Source organism: Prionailurus bengalensis, chromosome E2, assembly GCF_016509475.1.
Source record: "Prionailurus bengalensis isolate Pbe53 chromosome E2, Fcat_Pben_1.1_paternal_pri, whole genome shotgun sequence".
Lineage (NCBI taxonomy): Eukaryota > Metazoa > Chordata > Mammalia > Carnivora > Felidae > Prionailurus > Prionailurus bengalensis.
The window spans coordinates 14918134-14941458 of record NC_057352.1 but is presented as its reverse complement, the minus strand read 5'-3'; the positions used below and the strand labels follow the sequence as shown (position 1 = coordinate 14941458).

Below are 23325 nucleotides of genomic sequence, written 5' to 3'. Positions count from 1 at the left end.
CGACATAATAATAAATTGTTTCAAGCTGCTAAGATTTGGGGTGGTTTGTTATGTTGTAGATAACAGGAACCACTGGGATGCCTCCGGTGGCTCTTATAAGGTGAATACAGAAAAGTTTCCTTTGATCTTAAATATGTGACTGAAATGTTAGAACTCCTTGAAGGTGATGGTGGGCACAGCAGTGTGTCTAGACCCAGGAGGCATCCAATGGATGGCAAGACCAAGCATGACCATCTGCAGTCCTTTTAGGACACACTCAGTTAAATGGAGGACCCAAAACTAACCTCACAGGGGTGTTGTGAAAATTCAAAGAAGTCATGCAGGTAAAGCCCTCGACACAGTGCCTGACACATAGCAGGACCCCCTAAAATGTTAGCGGTAACTCATTCACCATGTACGTCACCTGTTATGATGCATTTGGTTGCACGTAAGAGGACCCAAATCGAAAGGGCTTGAATCAGAAGGAAATGCATTATTTCGCAGAGCAAGAAAGCCAGGGGTAGGGTGTCCCAGGGTTGTGAAATTCAATTATTTAAGATCAAATTTAATTAAATTATACTTCAATACAAATTTTACTTAAAATTGCACGTTTATTGAATGCCAACTAATTGCCAGGCACAGTTCTAGAAGCTGGAGATAAAAAGCAAAGAGAGCAAAGTCCTTGGGAATGCAAGCTGGTGCAGCCCCTCTGGAAAACAGTATGGAGGTTCCTCAAAAAACTAAAAATAGAACTACCCTATGACCCAGCAATTGCACTATTAGGTATCTATCCAAGGGATACATACAGGTGTGCTGTTTCGAAGGGACACATGAACCCCCATGTTTATAGCAGCACCATCAACAATAGCCAAAGTATGGAAAGAGCCCAAATGTCCATCAATGGATGAATGGATAAGGAAGATGTGGTAAGTATACACAATGGAGTATTACTCGGGAATCAAAAAGAATGAAATCTTGCCATTTGCAACTACGTGGATGGAACTGGAGGGTATTATGCTAAGTGAAATTAGTCAGAGAAAGACAAATATCATATGACTTCACTCATTGAAGACTCTAAGAGACAAAACAGATGAACATAAGGGAAGGGCAACTAATATAAAAACAGGGAGGGGGACAAAACATAAGAGACTCTTAAATATGGAGCACAAACAGAGGGTTTGTGGGAGCAGGGATGGGCTAAATGGGTAAGGGGCGCTAAAGAATCTACTCCTGAAATCATTGTTGCACTATGGGCTAACTAACTTGGATGTAAATTAAAAAAAAAAAAAAAAAAAAAAGCAAGCAAGCAAAGTTCTTTGGTGGGGGTCTATTCACTCAATGTTATCCTCATGCCTTTGTAGGTCTGTCCTGCTACATTATACTCTTCTGTGCGAATATACCACAATTCATCCATTCTCATGTATTTTATTAATTATTTATTCATTTATTCATTCTGAGAGAGAGAGAGAGAGGGAGAATCTCAAGCAGGCTCCATGCTTAGTGTGGAGTCTGACACGGGGTTCGATATCACGACCATGAGATCATGACCTGAGCTGAAATCAAGAGTCGGACGCTTAACCAACTGGGCCACCCAGGCGCCCCTAACCATTCTCCTTTTAATGGACGTCAGGCTTGTTTCCAATTTGCTGTTGGTGAATCACTACAAACATTGTTGGGACGCCTCACCCAGCGCGCATGCTCACGTTTCTTCTCATTAAGTATCCAGGAATGGAGATGCTGAGTATAAGGGACTCAAAGCTTCAACATGGCTGAATTTTTCAAATACCAAATGATTCTCCAGATGGTTGCACTGACTTCCTCCTTCACCTGGAGTGCATGAGGTGCCCTGCTAATCCCCACTGCCACCTACAGTCATCCGAAGTTTTGCTCATTTGAAGACATAAAATAGAATCTCAGTGTGGCCCTCTCTTTTCCCCTCTAGGTGTTTCTACAATTACCGGCTGGCTTTGGTCAGCTGGGTGGGGTCAAGATAGAGGAAGAAGGGAACTTGGTAATTATAATTTTTTAATTTTAATTAAAAAAAAATCTTTTATTTGTTTTTGAGAGAGAGACAGAGACAGAGACAGAGTGCAGGCAGGGGAGGAACAGAGAGAGAGGGAGACACAGAATCTGAAGCAGGCTCCAGGCTCCGAGCCATCAGCACAGAGCCTGACACGGGGCTTGAACTCACGAACCGTGAACCGTGGGGTCATGACCTGAACTGAAGTCGGACGCCCAACCGACTGAGCCACCCAGGCACCCCATTAGTGATTATAATTTTGAGTCTAGGATGGGTAGGGACATGGGCAGGGTGGGGATGACAAAGCAGGGATGTGATGGATGGGGGCGGGGAGAGTGTGGCAACCAAGTCCAGGGCGACACTGACAGTGGGGGGCCTGCAGCGAGGACACATGAACAAGCAGGCTGGACTGGGAGGAAGATGACCTCAGTGCCATCTTTGTTGGTCTTCCTCTGATTACTGATGAAGTGGAGCATCTCTTTGTATCAAATTAATTACAAAAGTACTGAAGCATAGAAGAGTCTCAAAGGAGAAGACCAACAAACTATTTCTTAATGACCACTTTTTAAACGCAATGTTTCTTTTTTTTTTAAGTTTATTTATTTATTTTGAGAGGAAGAGAGGGAGAGAGAGAGAAAGAGAGAGAGGAAGAGAGAGGGAGGGAGGGAGAGAGAAAGAAAGTGTGCATGCGAGCAGGAGAGGGGCAGACAGAGAGCGAGAGAGAGAGAATCCCAAGTAGGCTCTGTGCTGTCATTGCAGAGAGGCGGGGCTCAATCCCACAAATCGTGAGATCATGACCTGAGCCTAAATCAAGAGTCGGAAGCTTAACGGACTGAGCCACCCAGGCGCCCCTAAAAGCAATGTTTCTGTGCAAATAAGAGAAAAAGAAATCTCAGACTGGGGGAAATCGTTATCAAAATTTGTGTCGTACCAGCAACAGCTTGTGTGACTTAACAAAGGAGTCCTCATTCAGAGCTGTGCCATCAGCAGAGGACACACGCTAAGACGGGAGCCCCAGGCAGCTCAGGGGCAGAAGCAGGACAATTCTACGGAGGGACCGAGGAGACCCACCATGTGTCTACCGCACCCCCAGCGAAACCGGGAAAGCAGCGATGATGCTGTGCAGGTGGCGGGCACATCGAAACAAGACCTCTAAAGCTGGCTTCCCAGTGCGGTTCCAGAGCTGTAACATGAGGACGGCCCACTTCTTGTCCCTTCTTCATTCCGTTAACAAATATTTAGTCATTCTGGGCCAGGTTCTGGAGATAAAATGGTGACCAGCACAGGCTTTGTCCGCATCCTCGTGGATTTATCTGTCTCGAGAGGGAGGCAGACATGAGACGCTGACATCACAGACGGTCAGGGCCGAGATGGGGGAAAGCCGGAGTTGTAGAAGCCCAGAAGGGGCACCTGACCCACCCTGGGGGTCAAGGAAGGCTTTCTGGAGGAGGAGACATCGAGACCCAAAAGCTGTATGGAGTTAGTTGTGAAGAGGCGATCAGGAGAAAGAGCGGTGCTCCAAAAGGTGGAAAGAGCATGTGCAAATGTTTAGAGGTGAGAGGGAGTGTGGAATGTTCTAGACCAGCACCATCCAACAGAAACATAATGAGAACCCCACCTGTGAGTCACAACGTAACTAAAAAACTTTTAGTAGCCACGTTAAAAAGAAACAGTTGAAATGAATTTTAATAATCTATTTTATTTAACCTGATATAGCCAAAATATTACCATATTAACATGTGATCAATATAAAAATTATTAATGAGATATTTTACATTCTCTTTTTTTTGTACTAAGTCTTTGAAATCTGGCGGGCATCTTACATTGCGGGTACATCTCAGTTCACACTGGCCACATTTCAAGTGCTCGACAGCCACGTGCTGCACTGAGCAGCACAGCTAGACCCTTGCTACCCAAAGCACTGGCGTCAGTGGGGAGCTTGCTAGAAGTACAGAATCGCAGGCCCTCCCTAGCCCTACTAACTCAGGATCTCCATTTTAACAGGATCCCAGGGGATTCATACGCACTTGAGTTTTGAGAAAAATGGGTCCAGTTCTGTCTGAAACACTTCTGTGGCTTCCTGTTGCCCTCGTGACAAACACTCAGCTACTGACCTTGGCAATCATTCATTCATTAGTGCATCACCACTCCTGAGCACCTACTGCATCCCAGGCCCTGTGCTCGGTGATGCTGGGGACACAGCAGGGACAAGGACAGACCTGATTCCTGACCTCATGGAGCCCCTAGGCAATTAATAGAGAAGGACCCAAATCCCTGTTTCATTCTGACCGTGGTAAGGATGTGTGCTTAAAGTGGGGTTACTGTGTACAAGTTCAGGAGGCCTGACCTGGGTTGAGTGGAGAGGGCATCCAGAAAATAACCCAAATAAGGGCAGAGGCCACTATCATGGCAAAACGCCACAAGCAGATTAAATGTCCCATTGCAGAGGCTGGGCAGGCCAAACAACACCAGCCTGTCCGTGGTCACTAAGAGGGATAGTTTTCAGGCTCGAGAAACGCCTGGGGGGTAGGGTTACAGGAAATGAGCCAGGGACAGAGCCTGGTGATAGTGGCACACCACACACAGATCCGTCTGCATTTGGAAAACGAGGGGAAAGGGAACAGAGAATCGGGAAGGCGGTCACTTTGCCAAAGTGGGGAGGACTGGGGGCAAGGAATGGTAGGTGACCTTTTCTTTAAAAAAGGTCTTTTAATACAACATACTTGTATTTACTGTAGAGTAACTGAGCAGGGGAGAAAATGTGCAGGATATGGATGGAACAAGAATGGCCATGACTGTTGAAGCTGAGAGATGGGACATTCATTAGACTTTTCCCTCCGCTTTTGTGTTTGTTTGAAATTTTCCTTAAAAGCGAAAAAAACGTGTTGTTCTTTATAAATAGTTGCGGATGTCAAAAAAGATTTTAGCAGATGGAGAAGCTCACTGAAGTCCTTCTTCCGAAAAGAAGAAATCGCATGATCAGAAATGTGGTCATCCTCTAAGAATGGAATCCGGGAGGAAGGTGGGTCAAGGCAGATTCCAACTCTTGGGTTCGAATCCTGGTGCTGTCACTTACCAGCTAGGGAACCTGCAGTCCCCGATGTAACTCTCACACCTTATGGAAACCCAGGGATGACAACAGTAGCTACCCGAGGGCTGAGGATTACTGAATTCATGCATGGAAAGGGCTTAGGAAGGCACCCGGCATGAAGAAGGAGCCAGGTAAATGCAGGCAGTTGTCATGATAAAGCACAGGCCAGCCAGGTTCAAAACCACAGGGTGTCTCCACGCAGATGTGTTCCTACTTCCTTTACATGGAGTTCATTGTCCCAATAGTCCCTGGTATCAGAGTAAAGACAAGAATTCTCCCTAGGTCGATATACTTCAGTTGCCTTCCTTCACACTCACGAAACCGTGTTATATATGACAGTTGTTCCAAACGCTTGCATCACACCATTCAGAGAAGTTACACAAGTTGTGTTTACAATCACTGTGAAAATCAGTAGGAGAAAAATCCCCTTAGCTGGGTATTTGCAATTCCATTCTGGCCTGATGACTGTTACTGTGCACACAGAGAAAGACCGCGCTTTTCCTGCCCATGAAGAATGTTTAAAGTTATAAGACGCTTCCTGAACGTTTTTTCCTCTTAAAATTCAAACATGATGGGATTTTCTCCCTTGCTAGCTTTTTCTCCCACAACTACTGTTGGTGTTATGTTGGTGTTCAATGAAAAGAGTCACTGCAAAAAATTTCTTAAAAGTAAAGGCCCTTGCCCCCTTCCCACACTCAGAAATGACCACTGGTTACATTTTGTTCATCGTTCTTATAGAGGATGATGTCTGGGATCCTTTCAAAATTTATGCGTGGGAAGACCGTGGGTGGAGTGTGGGTTGGGCGGGATTGACTAGACTGGAGGGGGCGGGGCAGGGGGAGGGGCCACACACAGGCCCAGGTGAGAGAGCTGGTGACCTCGCGTTCTGTGTGTCTGGAGCTTAGACAGTTGGGGAGACAGGCAGAGTGATGGTCAGGGGCCACATCACACCAGGCCTTCAGGATCAGTTAGAACCTTGTCCTTAGGATGCTGGAGAAACACGGAAAGGCTTCAAGCAGGAACACGTGATTAGATTGGTGTTTTACAGAACTCCCTCTAACTGCCAAGTGGAGGTGGGTGAAAGTGAGAAAAAGGAGGCCAGGGGCCCAGGGAGGAGGCCAGGCGAGATGAGGTGGGAGAGGTGGGGTTGGACCAAGGCAGGGCCATGAAAGGGGAGAAGAGGGCAGGTGCGAGAGGTATCTAGGAGGCCTAGTGCACAAGCCATGGAGGCTGATGGGTCGGGCTGGGCGCGTGCGCGCGCGCGTGTGTTGGGGAGGAAAGCATCAAGGATGAGGCCCAGGGTTCTTTGTGGAAACTTGGGATATGGAGGAGCCACCCTTGGAGGAGAAGGTTTGGAATTTGGGACACACTGAGTGTTAAGGGCCCAGGGGTCACTCAGGGCTGAGGGTGAGGGGCCTTTATGAAGCCGCAGGATGCCCAAGTGTGGGGCTAAAGGTAGAGGTTGGGGCTAAGGACAGAGAATGGGCATCACCAGCACAGAGACAGGAAACAGACCATAAAAGTGGATAAGATGGCCCAGGGGCTGGGAGGAGAGAAGAGCCCCCAACACTTAAGGAATTGGTGAAATCAGAGGAACTTATTGCAAAGAAACAAGACAGAGGAGAAAAATCAGGGGACAGCAGCATCACAGAAACCAAGGGGAGAGTGTCCTTAGAGAAGGCAGGAATGGCCAACACTGCTGATTTTTGCCACAGTGGCCAACAAGATGAGCACTAAAAGGTGCCCACTGAGCCAGGTTCTCATTGTCAGAGAAAGAAGTTACAAAGAAAGCAAGGGCGGGGCGGGGGGCGGGTAGGCAGGAGTGGACCTTCCAGGGCTAGAGTAGAGTCAGAGCTGGCCAGTGTGCACTCATCAGCATTGACACAGACATCCACCTGCACACACACGCTCAGAGATGCAGATGTGTATGTACACGTCGGTTTGTATACAGACATACATCTTCTAGCTTTGTCAGCTGAAAGCGACTGGAAGCAGTGACACCCGGCAATGAAAACACCCAGGGCGCAGACCTTGGTTCCTACTACCATTCTCCAGCAAAAGGACCAGGGAAAGTGCCAGATAAGCCTGGGGCTCCTTACAGTGCTGGAAAGTAAGGAGGTGCTTGAGGGAGAAAAAAAAAAAGGAGTAAAGAACACAGGAGCCAACCTGACAGGGCCTCTAGGCCAAACCTGTAAAAATCTGAGTGAAAAAATTTTGATGGTATTGGGTTATACCGAAAGAATACAAAAAATATCCGTCAGTCCATACTGATATAAATCAATGACTGTACAAATAAAATAAATGGGGTGGAATGGACACATCTTCATACAGAAGAACTCCAAATAAAATACAGGGAAGAACTGAGGGAAACAGAAAAGCAGCGTCATTAGAACACCACAGTAGGGGTGCCTGGCTGGCATAGTTGGTAGAGCGTGCAGCTCTTGATCTCAGGGTCACGAGTTCAAGCCCCATGTTGGGCGTTGAGCCTACTTAAAAAAAAAAAAAAAAAAAAGACAATCACCATATTAACTGTCCCAGGCAAGATCCATTGATGGATGCCAAAATCAGGGGGAGGAACTTTGAGGAGACCGGACATTTGCACAGCCTCAAAGTATCTTCCCACATTTATTAATTACTGTGGTGGTTTTTATATATGAAGACAATATCTGACATTTTTCCCTCTAGGAAACGGAATTTAATTCTCCTCCCTTTGAGAGTACGCTGGATGCTGTGACTTGCTCCTAACACACGCACAGTAAGGAAAGGGCAGAACAGTAATACCGCGGGCAAGATACCTGGTGGATGCCACCTTCATGAAATGAGGTCACCTGAGTCTCAGTGGGATTCATCCCCAGCCTATAGTCTAACCGGGAGAACATGAAAGAAACCAGACTGAGGGACAGTCTACAAAATACCTGACCAATATGCCTCAAAACTGTCAAGATCATGAAAGACAGGGAAAGACTGAGAAACTGTCACAGATTGGAGGAGACCAAGGAGACAGGACGAGTAAATGCAACGGGGTATCCTGGATTGGATCCTGGAACAGAAAAAGAACATTAGTGGAAAAACAGGGGGGATATGAATAAAGTTCGGAGTTCTGTTAATCCAACACTAACCAATGTTAACGTCTTGGTTTTGACAAATGTAAAACTATTGTTATGTAAGATGTTAACGTGCGGGGGAGCTGGGTGTAGGATGTACGGGAAGTCTCTGTACTATCTTTGCAATCTTTCTGTAAACCTAAAATTATTAAATAAAAACATTTTAAAGTAGCTGTGGACTTGGCTATGAGTTGGCCCAGCAGAATCCCTCGCTCCCTTCATCTGGCTCTTCAGATCTCACCTCCTGTGTTCTCTACTCTGGGGAGTCCTTCCTGACACCTTAGACCAGGTCATGTGCTTCCTCTGGGCTCCTCTGGGGAGGCCGCCGCGGCTGTGTGTCTCCCCAGGAGCGATGAGTGTCTCCCTGACTAGGAACTGTCAATGCTGATGGCGGCAGAAGCTGCACCAGATCCCCATGACTTGTCCCAACCTGACCCTTCCCCTTCTGAGCCCAGAGCCTGCCAGATTCCCATCTTCATGGTCTCCCCGACCCCATTCACCCGAGGCAGGGCACATCTGAGGCCACACAGATGGTCTGTCCCACCCACCTATCAAAACAGCACCAAATCATTCCCCTTGCCCACATGCCGGCCTTCCACACACTGACTGCCAGAAACACTCCATGAGCGTGGACATTGAAGGTGACTGCCCAGTGCACACCCCTCCCAGAAGGAATCTTCCAGCTACAACAGGTTCAGCTGGGTTGGACACTGGACCCCAATTCAATTCTCATCTGGGGAATCTGGAATGGGGCCCGAGGGGCTGTAGGGCACTGCCCTGGAAGGTCACACAGAGTCGGGGCAAGAGTCTACTCTGGGCCAGCCTAGCTGCCTGCAGAATGCAAAGGGAGGCGGGGACCACAGGGCCCAGGGGAAAGAGGAAAGCAGAGTCACTGCCCCGTGTTCATACTTGATCCTGCCCTCACCAGGCCCCAGTCCATTTCTCTCCATCATCACCCATGACTGTGGGCTCTGTCTTCCAGATGTTTCCAGAGCACTGCTCACTCCTGCCCCTGCCCTGGTGCAGGCCACTGTGATCTCTCACCTAGATTACTGCATTAACTCCTCATGGGCCCCCTGCTCTCCACCTCCACTCACCCTTAGCAATCTCATCCTGGGCCTTAAAACCGCGAAAATGCCAGTGACTCCCACGTTTGTATCTCTAGCTCAGATCTAGCCCTGAATGCCAGACTCATACGTCCCACGTGCTCGGCCAGTCCACAGGGACATTTCACAGACCCGCAGCCTTTCCAGGTCTCCCCCAGGCAGTTCCTGGTACTACTTCCTCCCAAACTTAGAGCTGTTGGCTCCTCTTTCTCACACCACACCTGTACCCCAAGTCCTGTCCACTCTTCTTTTAAATTATGTCCTAAATTCGGCCACACCTCTGGCCAAACCACCACCATCTCTCAGCTGGAGAGATGCAGCCTCTGCGCTGCTTCCACCCTGGTGCCCACGCAGTGGCCAAAGGAATCCTACCAACATGGTAGATCGCATCGCTCTTGAGCCCCAAACGCACTGCATGTCTGCCCCCCTCACTGCGAATCAAATTCAAGTCTGCCAACCAAGCTCGTATGGCGCGGACCCTCATCCCCTTCCCGTCCACTGGTTCACCCTGGTCCAGTTCACTCTTTCCTGCTCCTCCAACACATCCCCGCATACCTGGGGCCTCTGAATTTGCTCTCTAGTTGTACTTGGAACGTCCTTCCCAAAACACACGCACAGCTGGCTTCCTCCCTTTTGGCCAGGTCTCTCCTCCATTAACATTTCCACAAAACTTATTTAGGCCCCCTCCCCTCCCCGTTTGTCCCTCTCTACCCCTCCTCTCCTCAGCCCCCCTCCCCCCAACAATCTCCCAGGCTCTTATCCCCAACACTGATTTCCCGACCACCCACCTTCCCCAGGAGAATGGATGTTCCAACAAGGTCAGAGCTTGGGAGGACCTTGTTTACTATTATAACACCAGCACCTGAAACAGTGCTTGGAATGCAGTAGGTATTCAGTAGCTGATGAATCAAAAAATAAATGAATAAAACGCTAGAATCAGTTAGGATGCTGGTTCCAAGTAACGGAAAGCCAGCTCAACTTGGCGTAAATGATAGCGAGGTTTACTGGTTTCCCTAATGACAAAGTCCAGAAGGAACCCACTTCAGGTGAAGCCTGATGCAGCACTTCAACAATATCACCAATGACCTGTCTGTCTCTCCACTAGAACTTCCAAGAAATTGGCTTCCTCCTGTGGTCCTAAGGTCACTGTCTACAATAATCTTGGCTGTATGCTTCATAGTAATTATCCCTGCCATATGGTAGGCGCTTGCTAAGTCAGACCCTGAGACGAATATTGTTATAATCTCCATTTTACAATGACAAAATTGAGCCTTGAAGAGATGAAGTCACTTACCTAAAATCATACCACTAGTAAATAGGTTAATAATGCTTGTATTGTCTTACTATCCTTTCTTTAACGATTATGAACATTTTCATGCTAACGACTAATAGCTACCACAAACTCAGCACTTACTACATGCTAGATATCTTGCCAGTACTCCATTAACTTCTCTGTGCCCTCAGTTCCTCATCTGTGTAATGGGAATAACAATTATTACCACACAGGGTGACTGTGAGGCTTACGTGAGCTAATACACAAAATGATAAGATATCAGGAAGCTTGTTTCAGTGAGCTATCGCTGAGTAACAAATCATCCCATAACACAGTGGCTTAAAATAGCAGCCATTTATTTGCTCATGATTCTGGAATTTGAGCAAAGCAGGGAGGGCAAGGTGAGTCTCCATTCTACCTGGTGTCAGCTGGGAACTTGGCTAGAACATCCAAGATGGCATCACTCTTGTCTTGCACATCAGCTAAAACAGCGGAACAGCTGGGGGCTGGCTGGGCCTCTCTCTGTACACATCTCTCTCCAGTGGAGTAGCTGGACTTCTTTGTAAAGCAGCCCAGGGCCCAAGAAAGTGAAAGCAGTACTGCGGGCCTCTTAAGGTCCCCGACCAGCACAGCAACACTTCCACTGCACTCTACTGGTTAAGACAAATCATGGGCCAGCCTAGATTAGAGGGCAGAGAGACTCCACTTCTTGATGGGAGAAACAAAGATGTGTGGCCTTCGGTAGAGGAGGCTATTTTAATCTCAGGAGAGCAGCCTTTTCACAGGTCTCACTACTTCAATCTTTAACCCCATCGTCAGTTCCCCCACACGACAGCCAGAGGGATCTTGTAACATACAGAACTGATGGCACCTCCTCTCACTGCTTAAAGTTCTTTGAGAGTCTCCATTATACATGGGGTTAAGGACCCAACTCCTTACAGGGTCCACATTACCAGGCTTCTTGCTCCCCATCAGCCTCTGGGCTCCGACCACCACACACCCACGCCCACACACACCACACACACACACCCCTTTTAATGGAGTGCCTAATGCCTACACTTTCATCACTTCAATTCCACTTCCTAGGATCTAGATTAGGGTTCTGGCCAAGTGCTCTTATGGCACTTTCTACATTTCTTTGTAATTTCATATCTGTGTGATTAGCTGACGATTTGAACCTCTACCCCTGACACTGTGAATTCTCGGGGAACAGGGAAACTGTTTTGTTCTCTGCTGTGTTCCTGATGCTGAGCACAAAGCAGAAGCAAGATGAAATCCTTGCTGAATGTCTGAGACCTCAGAAAATTTTAAGGCAGTCCTCTGAAGTTCTGTGGAAGAGGGATGGGCAGAGTCCCTGCGATGCCGGGGTAAGGATCTACATTCTGAAATCACCCACTGACTCGTCCCTTCAATAAACTGTTACTGAGCCCCTACTATGTGCCAAGAGCTCTTCTAGATGTTAAAGATAAAATATGAAGTAGACAAAAGCCCCTGCCCTCATGAAGTTTATGGTCTGCTGTGGGTGCAGAGGAGAGACAGACAATAAACAAGATAACCTATACAGTGAGTCAAATAGTGATATGATTAATGCTACGGAACAGTTAAAGGGAAATTAATATATGAATGTTAGTAGTATAGTTCCAGAAGGGTGACCAAAGAAGTTCTCAAGGAGGAGATGATATCTGAGTAAAAACTAAAGGAGATGAAGGTGAGCCTTGACATCTGGAGAAGAGTGTTCCAGGTAAAGAGAGGAAGTGCAAAGGCCCTGAGGCTAGTGTAGCTGGAGCAGAGTGAGCAGGGTAAAAGGACCAGGTGGAGAAGTAACAGGGACAGATCATGCAGGGATCAAGGGCCTTGCAAAGGCCATGGAAAGAACACTGGCATTTGCTGTGTGAGATAGAGCCACAGGAGGGTACTGAGCAAGAGAGAAATGTGACCTGATACAGGTATTCAGTGTCACCCTGCTGCATATGAGAAAGACTGTGGGGAGCACAGAGACCACTGAGGAGGCTGCCGTGATGGTCTAGGCAGGGTATAGAGTGGACAGGACCAGGGTGACAAGAGTGGAGGTGGGAAGAAAGGATCAGGTTCTGAATACACTTTGAAGGAATTTGCTGATGGACCAGACATGAATATAAGACAATGAAGGAGGAGGCATTTACTGAGAATGTGGGAAGAACAGGTTTTGGGGAAAAGACCAGAGTTCAATTTGGTCAAGATACCTTGGTCTCCAGAGGACTACAGCTATCTTGAGAGAGGAGGTATCATGTGGGCAGTCAGCAGGTCAGGGAGAGGTTCTGGGCTGGATATTGAAATGTGGGATATACATTTCCACACTTATCCCAAATTCCTACACGACTGGATCCTGATGATGTCTCGAAGCTCATCTTGCACGTTGCTAAGTCAATGGCGCACACATGCGCGAGCACACACACAATCTTGGGCCTTCCACTTGCTAATTATGTGATCTTGGTTAAATTACTTAACCTTCTCTGTGCTCAGCATCCTTGTTTGCAAAATGGAGATCATAATAGTCTCTGCCTCCTAGAACTATCCATTAAAAAATTTTTTTCTTATTAAGCATCTATAATATGCCAGATACTGTTCTACCTGCTGGAGATACCCCTTTCCCGCCCATCTCCGCCTCCCCCTTCCACGCAGCCCGTAAAGCCATACATTCTGTCAACTCAGCCTTCTGGACGTCTCTCCCACCAACATCCTTTTTCCCCTCCCAGCCAAGACTCCTGCCCTGGTTCATCCCCAACATCTCTTGCCTCGGAACGTGCCACAACCACCACCCTGGGCTCCCAGACCCTAGTCTCGTTCCCATCAATCTATTCCTAGATGGCAGCAAACTGGGCCATGCCCCTTCCCTTCTAGAAATCCTCTCGTGGCTCCTCAATGTCTTTAGGACAAAATTCAAGCTACCTAATCAGGCCAACAAAATCTTCCACGATCAAATTCATACAGAACTTTCAATTAGCTCTCCAACACCACATCACCCGCAGTTCATATTCACACAACAGGCTGTTTGTCGCTGCCTGTGCGCAAACCACCGCACCACCGCCACCCCAAACATCCGGTCTTCGGGTCTCAGCTCAAACAGCTCCTCCTCCTCCTCCTCCGGGAATGTTCCCTACCCGTGCCTCGTCTGGGGTCCCCTCAGCGTTCCACACTGCGCCCCCTCCCGAACACCCGCAGGTCCGTAACGGCGTCCACGCTTCTCTCCTACCGACCGGGGCTTCCTGTGAGCTGGGCCAGACACCGCGGCTGGTGATGCTCTGTGCGATGGGGCCGCTTCAGGCCTCAGCGCCTCCCTCCTGCTCTGTGACCGCGGACGCCTAACCTGCTCAGTCTCGGGGAGCAGCACAGTGGCCCACCTCCCGCACGCCTGACAGAACTCAACACCGGCGAACAGCCTGACCAACGCCACCCAATCACGGCTTTTTCCTTTTCTACAGCCCGCCTCAAGCATCCGGGCCCCGTCCACCTCTGACTACCGATTGGCTGCGTGAGACCGGCCCTAACTCGTGAGCGAAAAGAATTCTGGTCTTTGTAGTCCCCTGACGAAAAGCGGCAACAGGGATTGCAACGTATAACTCCATTTCCCAGGAAGCGCCGCGCCCCAATGGCGGGAGACGGTAGGTACCTTTGAATCAGGAGGCTCTTGACTGGCCGGTTGGGAGACTTAAGTTTCCAAATTGCTATGGAAACAGACCCACTTACCTGAAACCCCGGGCATATCTTTCTGCCAGAGAATCTCAAAATGCTTTGCTCCGTCACGGTTCCAAAGGGTAAGACCAGACATGGGGGTGGGGGTGGGGTAGAGTCTGTACTTTACACTGCCTGCCTGCCATTCCCCAGATGGCATTAATAAGGCCTGCTGCAAGCATTCGGCACCTACTAGATGCCTGCCTGGCATAAGGAGCCACTCCTGTGCAGACTCTGTGGAAGCCCTGGCTTATTAGGGCAGATCCTGATGTTTCCCAGAGACAGGCCACAGCTGGGCGTGTACTCGTTCAGGGTCTGTGTTTACCACGGAAAAGACAAACATGGGCTAGGATCCTATCCAGGATCTCTTGTCTAGGATTCCGTAGCCCCAGACTTCCTGCAGCCCCGTGTCTGCGCCAATAGCCATAACTTCCCCAGGGATGCATCCCTCATGACAGAGCTTTTCTGGCACCCCCTCCCAAACACCGTTCCCCACCATGCCTCTGAGGGCCAGGTGAGGGGAGCCGAGGCCTTGCAAACTCTCAGGCAGGCATGTGAGAAAGCTCTTTACTGGGGGGTACAGCAAGGAGGAGCAAGGCCATCTCCCCCTACCTGCCCCCACCCCCTCCTAGGGCCCTAGGGTGAAGGGGGTCTCCCCCCGACACCGGACCACCACTGTCTTTGGTACAATAAATAGAAAACAAGGGGGGGGGGGAGAGGGGGCCAAGGGTCCAGTCCTTAGTGAGGAGGGTGCGCCTAAACCCCTCTCCTTGACCCCCTGCCCCAGGCCCCAATCAGTGCAGGCCTCACCCACCCCAGCTGGGTAGCAGCAATTCCAGTCAAGGGGAGAGATGAGGATGGGAGCCCAGGGCCCCCAGATGGGGGGTATGGCTTCAGGAGGGGCCCCAGGGAGGGGGCTGGGTCATGAGCTGGCTGCCGTGCTCTGGGGTACACCACGGAGGCCCAAGCGAGGCCCCAGAGTGGCAGGGTCATCGGGGGGTGGGAGGGGTGGACGACCTCCTGTCATCCGAGTCCGGAGGGCTGAGGCAGCCGGGTGCTGGGGGGCAGGCGCCGGGTGAGGTGGGGAGCAGTCCGGAGGGCCGCCCACCAGGCTCACATCCATCAGCTCCGGGGGTGGTGGTGAGGTTGGTGATGGGGGACGGCCAAGGCATCGGGGTTGAGGGGGTAACTGGGCCCCGGCCCCTGGCAGTGACGAGGCGGAGGCAGGGGCCTGATGTGTCTTGTGGGGCACATCACCCCCTGCCCAGGGGCGCAGCGGCTGGGAGGGTGGGACCTAAAGGAGCAGAGGAATAGTGGGTGATGGAGACCCAGGTCCTGAAGCCCAGATAACCCACTGTCCACCTCCCAGGTCCCCAAGGCCCCAGTACCTGGGGGCTGTTCATCTCACAGTCAGTGATGGGGGGCCCGGGGCCCCCACAATATCGGTTGCTGTATCGGTAGGTCCGGTTGTCACTGGAGGAGCCGCTGGAGCCTCCTGGAAGTGCCAGGGGAGGAAATGAGGAGAAGCCTTAGGGTGAGGAGAGGTGGTGGCTGGGTTTTCGGGTGGCTGAGTCTGGCTGGCGACTCAGGCCCACGCCTGGGCTTTGGGATCAGAGCCTATCTGAAGGATGGGCCCAATTCTGAGATTAAGGATCAGAGCTCAGTTTTGGCTTTCAGAGTCAGAAGCAGTTTCAGAGGTGTGAGCCCAAGCGCAATTTCAGAGATCAGGTCACAGCCAGGCAGAGCTCTCTTGCCCCACCCGTTCCGGAGTCCAGGATCCCACAATTTCAAAGCTCTAGATGAAGGCCCAGTGGCAAGGTCCCCCAGGTCAGGCCAAACCCATGTTGCCCACCCTCCTGTTCTAGCCCACCTGGCACTGGGCACCCACCAGAGCTGGAGATGGAGCTGGCGGTGCTGGAGGAGGGGCAGGTATCAAGGGGTGCGGGCGAGGTGGAGGCACTGCTGCCTGCCGGGCCCGTGTTGGTGGCCTCATCAGCCGTGCGGCGGAAGAAGCCGTGCTGCAGAGCCCCCAGTGGGCTGATGCGGGCGGCGGGCTCATACTCCAGCATGCGCAGCACCAGGTCCTGGAAGCGGAGGTAGTCGGCGGGGCTGTGGCCCGGCTCCCCCGCCCGCCGGCCCCCGGGCCCGCCCGTCTGCACGCCCAGCACCTCCTGCAGCCGCCGTGTCCCGGGGCCCTGGTAATCCTGGCAGGGAGGGGGTGGGAGGGGGGGCAAGAGAGTGGCCGTCAGTGGGCAGGAGGGGCAGGGAGACACACACGGGGAAACAGAGGCACAAGAGAGAAAGTGGAAGGAGAGAAGCTAAGAAGAGTTGTGGGGTGGGTAGGAGAGACGGGGGAGGGGGGGTGGGCTGGGACGAAGGAGAGGACAGACAAGGGGGAGAGGAAGGAAGGGAAAGACACAAGGGAGAGGAAGCAGGGAGAGAGGAAGCCCCAAGTGTGAGAGAGTGAGGGGCCACCAGGGTGGGAGGAGCGGCGTGGGGCAGGGGCCGCACCTTCCTGAGTTCCTTTGTCCTTCGTAGGGTCCAGCCACCCCCAGGCAGCCGTTCAAAGTACTTGCGAGCCTTGGGTGCCTGGTCCAGCATGGGGGCTGGTGGGATGCCCAGCACCTCCACAATCCGGTTCATCTGGTCCACCTGTGGAGCAGTCAGGTGGGCAGTCAGGGTCATCAGGCCAACCAGGCCTCTGTCCCCTCCAGCACACCCCCTCCTCGGGAGCACACCTCATTGGAGCCACTGAAGAGGGGCTCTCCAGTGTGCATCTCCACCAGGATGCAGCCCAGGGACCACATATCAATGGCCAGGTCGTAGGGTGTGCCCAGAAGCACCTCAGGCGACCGATAGAAGCGGCTCTGGATGTACTGGTAGATCTGGGGGGCGGAGCAGGGAAGAAGGCAGCGGTCAGAGGTCCCAGCCTCCCCTAGTGGTGCCATGGCCATACCCAAAGCTGAGACAAGCTTCCTTTCACCAAAACCGGGACGGAGGTTCCAAACTTGGATGTTACCAGCACCCCTGCTTTCCAGGAGCCACTACCATCATCTTATTCACCAGCCTCAGAAGTCTCTGCTGACCTAGTCTCACCCTGATCTCCATCCCAAAGCCTGACCCTGATCATCAGAGGCTGGCAGTCTGCAAGCCCAGGCCCTTCCCACCCCCGCAGTCCAGACCCTTTCCAAGCCATCTCAAATGTCTGCTCACACGAAGCTGTAAAACTAAAGCACCGGTCCCCTCTTAAGGGCACAGGGCAAACAACTTAGCAAAGCATCACTCCAAGCTCAAAGCCAACCCAACTTCACTCTGCCCACATCTGGCAGCCTCAACACTGGCCCTGCCTCCTCAGGCCTCACGCTTCGTTTCCTACTGGGAACTACATCCTGTGGCACTTTTTTACCCCCCCATCCAACCACCCCCCCCCCCCCCCCCTTACACTGCATACCGCCAACACCTCATCCCCATACTACCCTTCAGGCACCCGCCAGGCCACTTCAGGCTGGGCCCTGCAACCCCATCCCAGCCTAGCTCCGCCCCTCGGGCTCCAGCCACTGGTGCCCCCGCCCCTGCCACACCCACGCCGCGAGCCCCGCCCCCGGGGCGGGCCGTGCCGCGCCGCACCCGCTGGCCAAGCTGGCAGGAGCTGCCGAAGTCCACGATCTTGATGGCGCTACGCTTGGGATTGCAGAGCAGGATGTTCTCGGGCTTGAGGTCGCAGTGAATGATGCTGAGCTCAGGCGTGGCCAGGAAGAGCAGCGCTGTGCAGAGCTGCTGCGCCAGCTTCCGCGTCAGGTTCAACGAGACTCCGCGGAAGTGCGTGTTGCGCAGGAGGTCGTACAGGTTGTAGGAAAGCAGCTCGAACACCAGGCACAGGTGGTTCCGAAACATGAAGTGCCGCTTCAGGTGCACTGCGGGGAAGGAGGCAGAAATGGGCCGCTGGTGAAGCGGAGCCTCAGAGAGGGCCAGTGGCAGCCAGGGACACACGGTAATAGGGAGAGAGGCCACAAGCAGATCTGTGACTCTGCCGTGTGAGCACCGGACAGATAGTGGTGTGCCCACGGGAGGCAGCTGCTGGTCAGGGTGTTTTCATTCGGTCTGTAACTTGATTCACGTCAAGAAAAAGATTTTCTTGATTAAGAGAAGTTCATTTTTTTCAAGTCTCTCTCCAACTTCCTGATAAATGAAAGAGAACGTTTCTCTTTGGTGCTGATGGGTCTTTAATACCCTTCGCCGTTTCCTTAATTTTGTAACGTTGTTTTAGTCTCAGTTCTGTTTATTTTTGTGGCAGAGGACACTCGCTTTCCATTTACTGTAACCATATGTATTTCAAGAAACACACTCTCTAATCTACTCTTGCTTTTTCTAAGAGGAATCAGTGTGGGAAAGAGGAAAAAGACTGACACAGACGTCAGGAGTAAAGGCCCTGGAGTCCACTGCCTGGTGACATTATAGCTCCACTGAGTACAAACTCGGTGGCCTTTGGCAAGTGATAGCGCCCGAATACTTCCTTTTCTACTCCAAGCTGTGGGCCATGATGCCCCTTCCCCCCAGGGCTGTAGTCATACTGAAACCAGTTGATTCAACGTGTGCTTGCAACAAGCCTGACCCTTGGTGAGCACCCAATAAATTCTGGTCAGCACTATGCTGGGAATAGGTCAGAAATCATGAAGGTGGCAAGAGAATCACTGATGTCAGGGAATTACAGACCAGAGCCTGCCCTGAAGACACTAGCCCCATCCTGTACTGGGTGTATGGCTGCCCCAGGCCTCACCTATGTAGTACTTCATCTCTGTGTCGTGCTGGTTCATCAGCTCCAGCAGCCGCAGCTCAATCTGGGCCTGGTTCAGGAAGGCCTTTTTGTTCTTGATGATCTTGATGGCCACCAGCTCCTGGGTCTGATGATCATAGGCTTTCACCACCTGCCAGGGCAGGACATGTCACAAAGTGAGGAATGGGGGTGGGGGATGGGGAGGAGGGGATGGGAAGGGGGATGGGGGACAGAACAAAGCACCACTTTTCTGTGTGTCAATACCAGTGGGTGCCCACACCCCCCAATCCCTGGGTCAGGGTGTGCGTCCCACACCTGGCCAAAGGAGCCTTTGCCAATGAGTGAGTCAATCTCGTAGCGCTCCAGCCAGCGCTCGCCACTGCGCACAATGTAGTCGTGGTTGTCATCGTCATAACCATGGTTCAGGACCTTTTTCTCCTTCTTGGTGCTCGAGTCCTGAGGTGGCGCCTGCTGGGCCCGCCGCTTCTTCTTCGCATAGTATACCTGCCCAGCCGGCCAGCAGATAAGGACTGCTGAGTGACCTGTGCTGGCAGCCAGGACCCCTCAGCACCCAGCCGGGCCCCCGCCCACCTCATTGATGTGCTTGTAGGTCTTAATGAGGTCCACGGAGAGCTTGCGCAGCGGGGCTGAGGTCGCATCCCGAAAGGCCAAGGGCAGCCTCCGTGGCAACAGCCGCACATCAGGCAATACCTGCAGGGCAGGGCGAGGGGTGGGCACTGAGGACAGGCGTGCACTTCTGACCTCCAGAGGGAGAGCTGTATGGGTGGCTGGGTCATCGTGGTTACACACGCACATAGTTACTCGGTCATCATGTGACAACCCCACTAGGATAGAAATTCCCCAAGGGCAGAGACTCTCTGGTTCTTGCTGCATTTCCGGTGCCAGGAGCAGGACCTGGCACATAGCGGACAGTCATTAGAGATTTGCCGAGTGAATGAATGGGGAACTGTTTACCCCTCACTTTCCATCCCACACCTTTACTCCTTTCCGAACCTCAGTGGGAGAGACCAGACAGAAAACATGGGCTCTGCCCTTTGCAGACCCTCCGTCCAAGAGACCCTCCATTCTGGGTGTCCCATCTTGAGGGCTCACTTCTTGCCTTACCCTTGTCCCGTTGAGTCTTCTCATCCCTCACCCCCAACTCTGCACCATTTTTGCCCAGTGTTTCAGGATCCAGCACCCTTGATCTTCTACTCCGTCCCACTGCAAGCTCCACATTTCAGAGCCTTAAACAGTCTCTACCCCTGAATGTCTCTACTCTGCACCCTAAGGTGCTGCTGGGTCCAGGATCCTTTGGGTTCAACCTTCACCCACTTTCACCCCACCTCCCTCCCCCATCTTTCACTCTGGAACTTTTTTCCTTAGTGAACATTTATTGAGTGTTTTCAACGTGCCAGGCACTGTTCTCAGCATTTTATGTGCATTTCATTAACTTGTTTAATTCTCACAACAACCCTGTGAGGTAGGTATCATTACTGGCTCCATTTTACAGAATTCTAGAAAACTGAAGCAGGGAGAACCTAAGTAATTTAACCACCATGTCAGGATTTGAACCCAGGCTCTCTAAACAGATTCTGCCAGCAACTCCTCTATTATTTTCCACTCCAGATGGACCCTTCATGCCCCAAGGAAACCGTTTTGGGCAACCAAACTATCTTTCACCCCCCAGACCCTTCTGTCCCCAGCCTCCCCCTACCCCAGGCAGGTAAGGAGCCAGCTGAAAGCATACCTGCGTGTGCTCCTGGGGCCCTGGGAAGCCAGAGAAGGGACCATGGCCTGGTGGGACGGCCATGGTGGGCTCAGAGGGCCGCAGGGGAGCGAGGCCTGGAGCGGGAGCCCGGCCGGGGGGCGCCTTCTCGCATCCTGCACCTCGGCTGCCACCGCCGCTGAGACCTGAGAGCAGGCAGGAGGCAGGGGAACAACATGGAACAAGGGGATGTATGGGACAGTACGAAGCAGGAAAGAGGTAGACATCAGAAAGAAGGCAGGGCACAGGGAGAGGAGAAAAAGAGCAACAGGTGGTAATGAGAAGGGACAGAGAGAAGTGGTGGGGGTGGGAGCACAGCGGAGTCCCTCAGCAGATGATTACCAAATAAATGAAGTAGGTGGCACAAAGAGGGGAACACGTGAAAGGGAATGATTGCAATCCAGGCAGGGATATAGACCATGACAAGAAAGAACAGAAAGACACCAATAATTGGGGGGAGGAAAAGAAAAAGATAGAAACCACAGACAGTATAGAGAGTAGGATTCACTGTTCGCTTCCCATTTCTACTTATGGCCCTCCCCGACGCCCCCTCACACAAGATCTTGCCCTCCTGCAGCCTTCCCTGATCATCAGGATCTCCTCGTATCACAGCAAGGTCCCTCCACTTCAAGATCTACCCTTCCCAGTAGATCCCTCAATCCAGAGAGCTCTAGGATCCCCCCAAACCACATGAGACAACTCTGGGCCCCCTCCAAACCCACGACAGAGTCCTCTGCAGGCCCCTAAAACCACATCAGGGTCCTGGGGACCACACCAAGATTAACCTGTTCTATAGGGTTATCTCCATACAACAGAGTCCCACCCCATGGCATTCCCATCCACCAGCCCCCACCCCCCAGGGGACCCACCCCGTATCATGCCAAGACCTCTTCCCTATAACATTTCCTCCCACACCAGGGACCACTGCTCCAGGTAGTTGCTCCCGTGGCACATCGGGGCTCTTCTCTGTATTACTTCATGGTCCCCCTCAGAAGCAAGGCTCACTTTCCCTGATGGGAGCAAGGAGGCTTCTCTTCCCTCGCCCTTCTTTCCCCTACACTGGATCTTCCCCTCCTCCTCCCATCCAAGATTTCTACCAGGGCCCTTTCTCCAGTTACTCTTCTCTACACCAGGGTCAATACACAACTGTGCCAATTCCTAGAAGGCCCCCAGAACCAAATTCCCCAAATATCACATAGAGTTCTCCCCTCACAGAGTACCTGTCACACCAAAATCCTCTCCCCACAGGCCTTCTCCCATGGCACTCCCTTTCTTCTATGCCAAGCCTTGCCACTCCACGATCCCTCCTCTCTCTTGGAGCTCCCCCGCCCCTCGCCCGAGAAACAACCTCTTCCCCGGGGCCCTCCCACGGCAGGACCTTCTCTCCAAGCACCCACCCCCTACCCGGGTCAGGGCTGGCGCGGGGCCCACGGGGGGCTGGGGCGCGGTGGGGCCCCCAGTGGGGTGGGCGAGCAGCCAGCATGGCGGCGGCGGTGGCAGAGAGGAGACGGCCGCCTGTCCCGGCCCGGCCGGCCCGGCAAGCCCCGCGGCGGGGAGGGCAAGCGGGACAGGCGGCCCGGTGGGTGACAACAGCAGCAGCCGCCGCCGCCGGGGGTGGGGAGAAGAGGGAACGAGGGTCAGCCCGGGGCACGCGGGGGAAGGGGAAAGCAGGTGGACGGGGGAGGGGTGGGTTAACCCTCGCCCCGCCGGCCCCTCCCCGCGCAGCCACCCGCCCCTGGGGACCCAGGCGTCCCGCCCCCCACCCTGGAGGCCCGCCCCGGTCGGCGGAGCCCCGGCGGGCGGGGCCGGCTGAGCTGAGCTTGGCAGTCCGCACCTGCCATGGCAACAACCGTGCCATTGGCCGCTGCTGCCAAGAGCTCAACCAATCGCAGTCCAGAACAGCTGTTGCTAGGCGACGACGATGCAGCCGGAGGAGTCGAGCCCAAACAAAGGGCGGGAGCGGGGCCCCGCTACCCCCTCCCAGCCTCACTCCCAAGACTGCTCCCTCGGGCTCGGCCCCTTCCAAGAATCCGACTATGAATAGCCAGGCACGGCCTGCACCTGCCCGCCGCCCCCCTGCCCTCCTCCCTCGGCCTCGTGCTAAGTCTCGCGGCGACGCGGGCAGGGCGGGTCCGTACTGCCCCCTCCCCGCGAGCTCGTGCTACCCCACCTGTAGCCGCGTTGTTACCTGAGGGCGCGGGCAAGGGGACTCAAGCTGCTCGGGAAGCCCGAGCTCAGACCTGCCCACTGGCTGAAAGTATCCGGCGGACGCGGCGAGCCAGGGCCCCGATTACCCAGTAATGCAACCAGCAAAATGGCGACCACAACAAACCGGCCCCCACCTCCCGCCTCGGGCTCCGCCCCCACTCCCCCCCCGTTCGCTTCACCCACGTGACCCAAGGTAACACTCCGCGCCTGCGCGCAGCGGAGCTTACCGGTAGACGCGCGCAGTAAGCCACCAACCCCGCCCAAACGCCGAAATCCGGGTTGCGACTGCGC

At 52.7% G+C, this 23325-nt stretch overlaps 1 protein-coding gene across 6 annotated transcripts; it reads right to left on the bottom strand.

Moving 5' to 3' along the window:
• Nucleotides 1-3678: 3678 nt before the first annotated feature.
• Nucleotides 3679-23159, bottom strand: DYRK1B (dual specificity tyrosine phosphorylation regulated kinase 1B). 6 transcript variants are annotated; one of them, XM_043598916.1, is made up of 12 exons: nucleotides 22231-22440; nucleotides 20809-20972; nucleotides 19650-19769; nucleotides 19374-19562; nucleotides 19062-19209; nucleotides 17912-18198; nucleotides 17023-17169; nucleotides 16796-16936; nucleotides 16453-16488; nucleotides 16173-16368; nucleotides 15673-15779; nucleotides 14838-15578 (listed from the first exon to the last, which is right to left on the bottom strand). In XM_043598916.1, exons 1-12 carry the CDS (start codon nucleotides 22307-22309, stop codon nucleotides 15207-15209), a joined length of 1986 nt encoding a protein of 661 aa, XP_043454851.1. In that variant the 5' UTR covers nucleotides 22310-22440; the 3' UTR covers nucleotides 14838-15206. The 6 variants fall into 6 exon arrangements, with proteins under 6 accessions (XP_043454853.1, XP_043454851.1, XP_043454855.1 ...); XM_043598918.1 differs by lacking the exon at nucleotides 14838-15578 and adding an exon at nucleotides 3679-8430 and having other exon boundaries at nucleotides 16173-16488; nucleotides 22231-22443; XM_043598920.1 differs by lacking the exon at nucleotides 22231-22440 and adding an exon at nucleotides 23015-23159 and having other exon boundaries at nucleotides 16173-16488.
• Nucleotides 23160-23325: the final 166 nt, after the last annotated feature.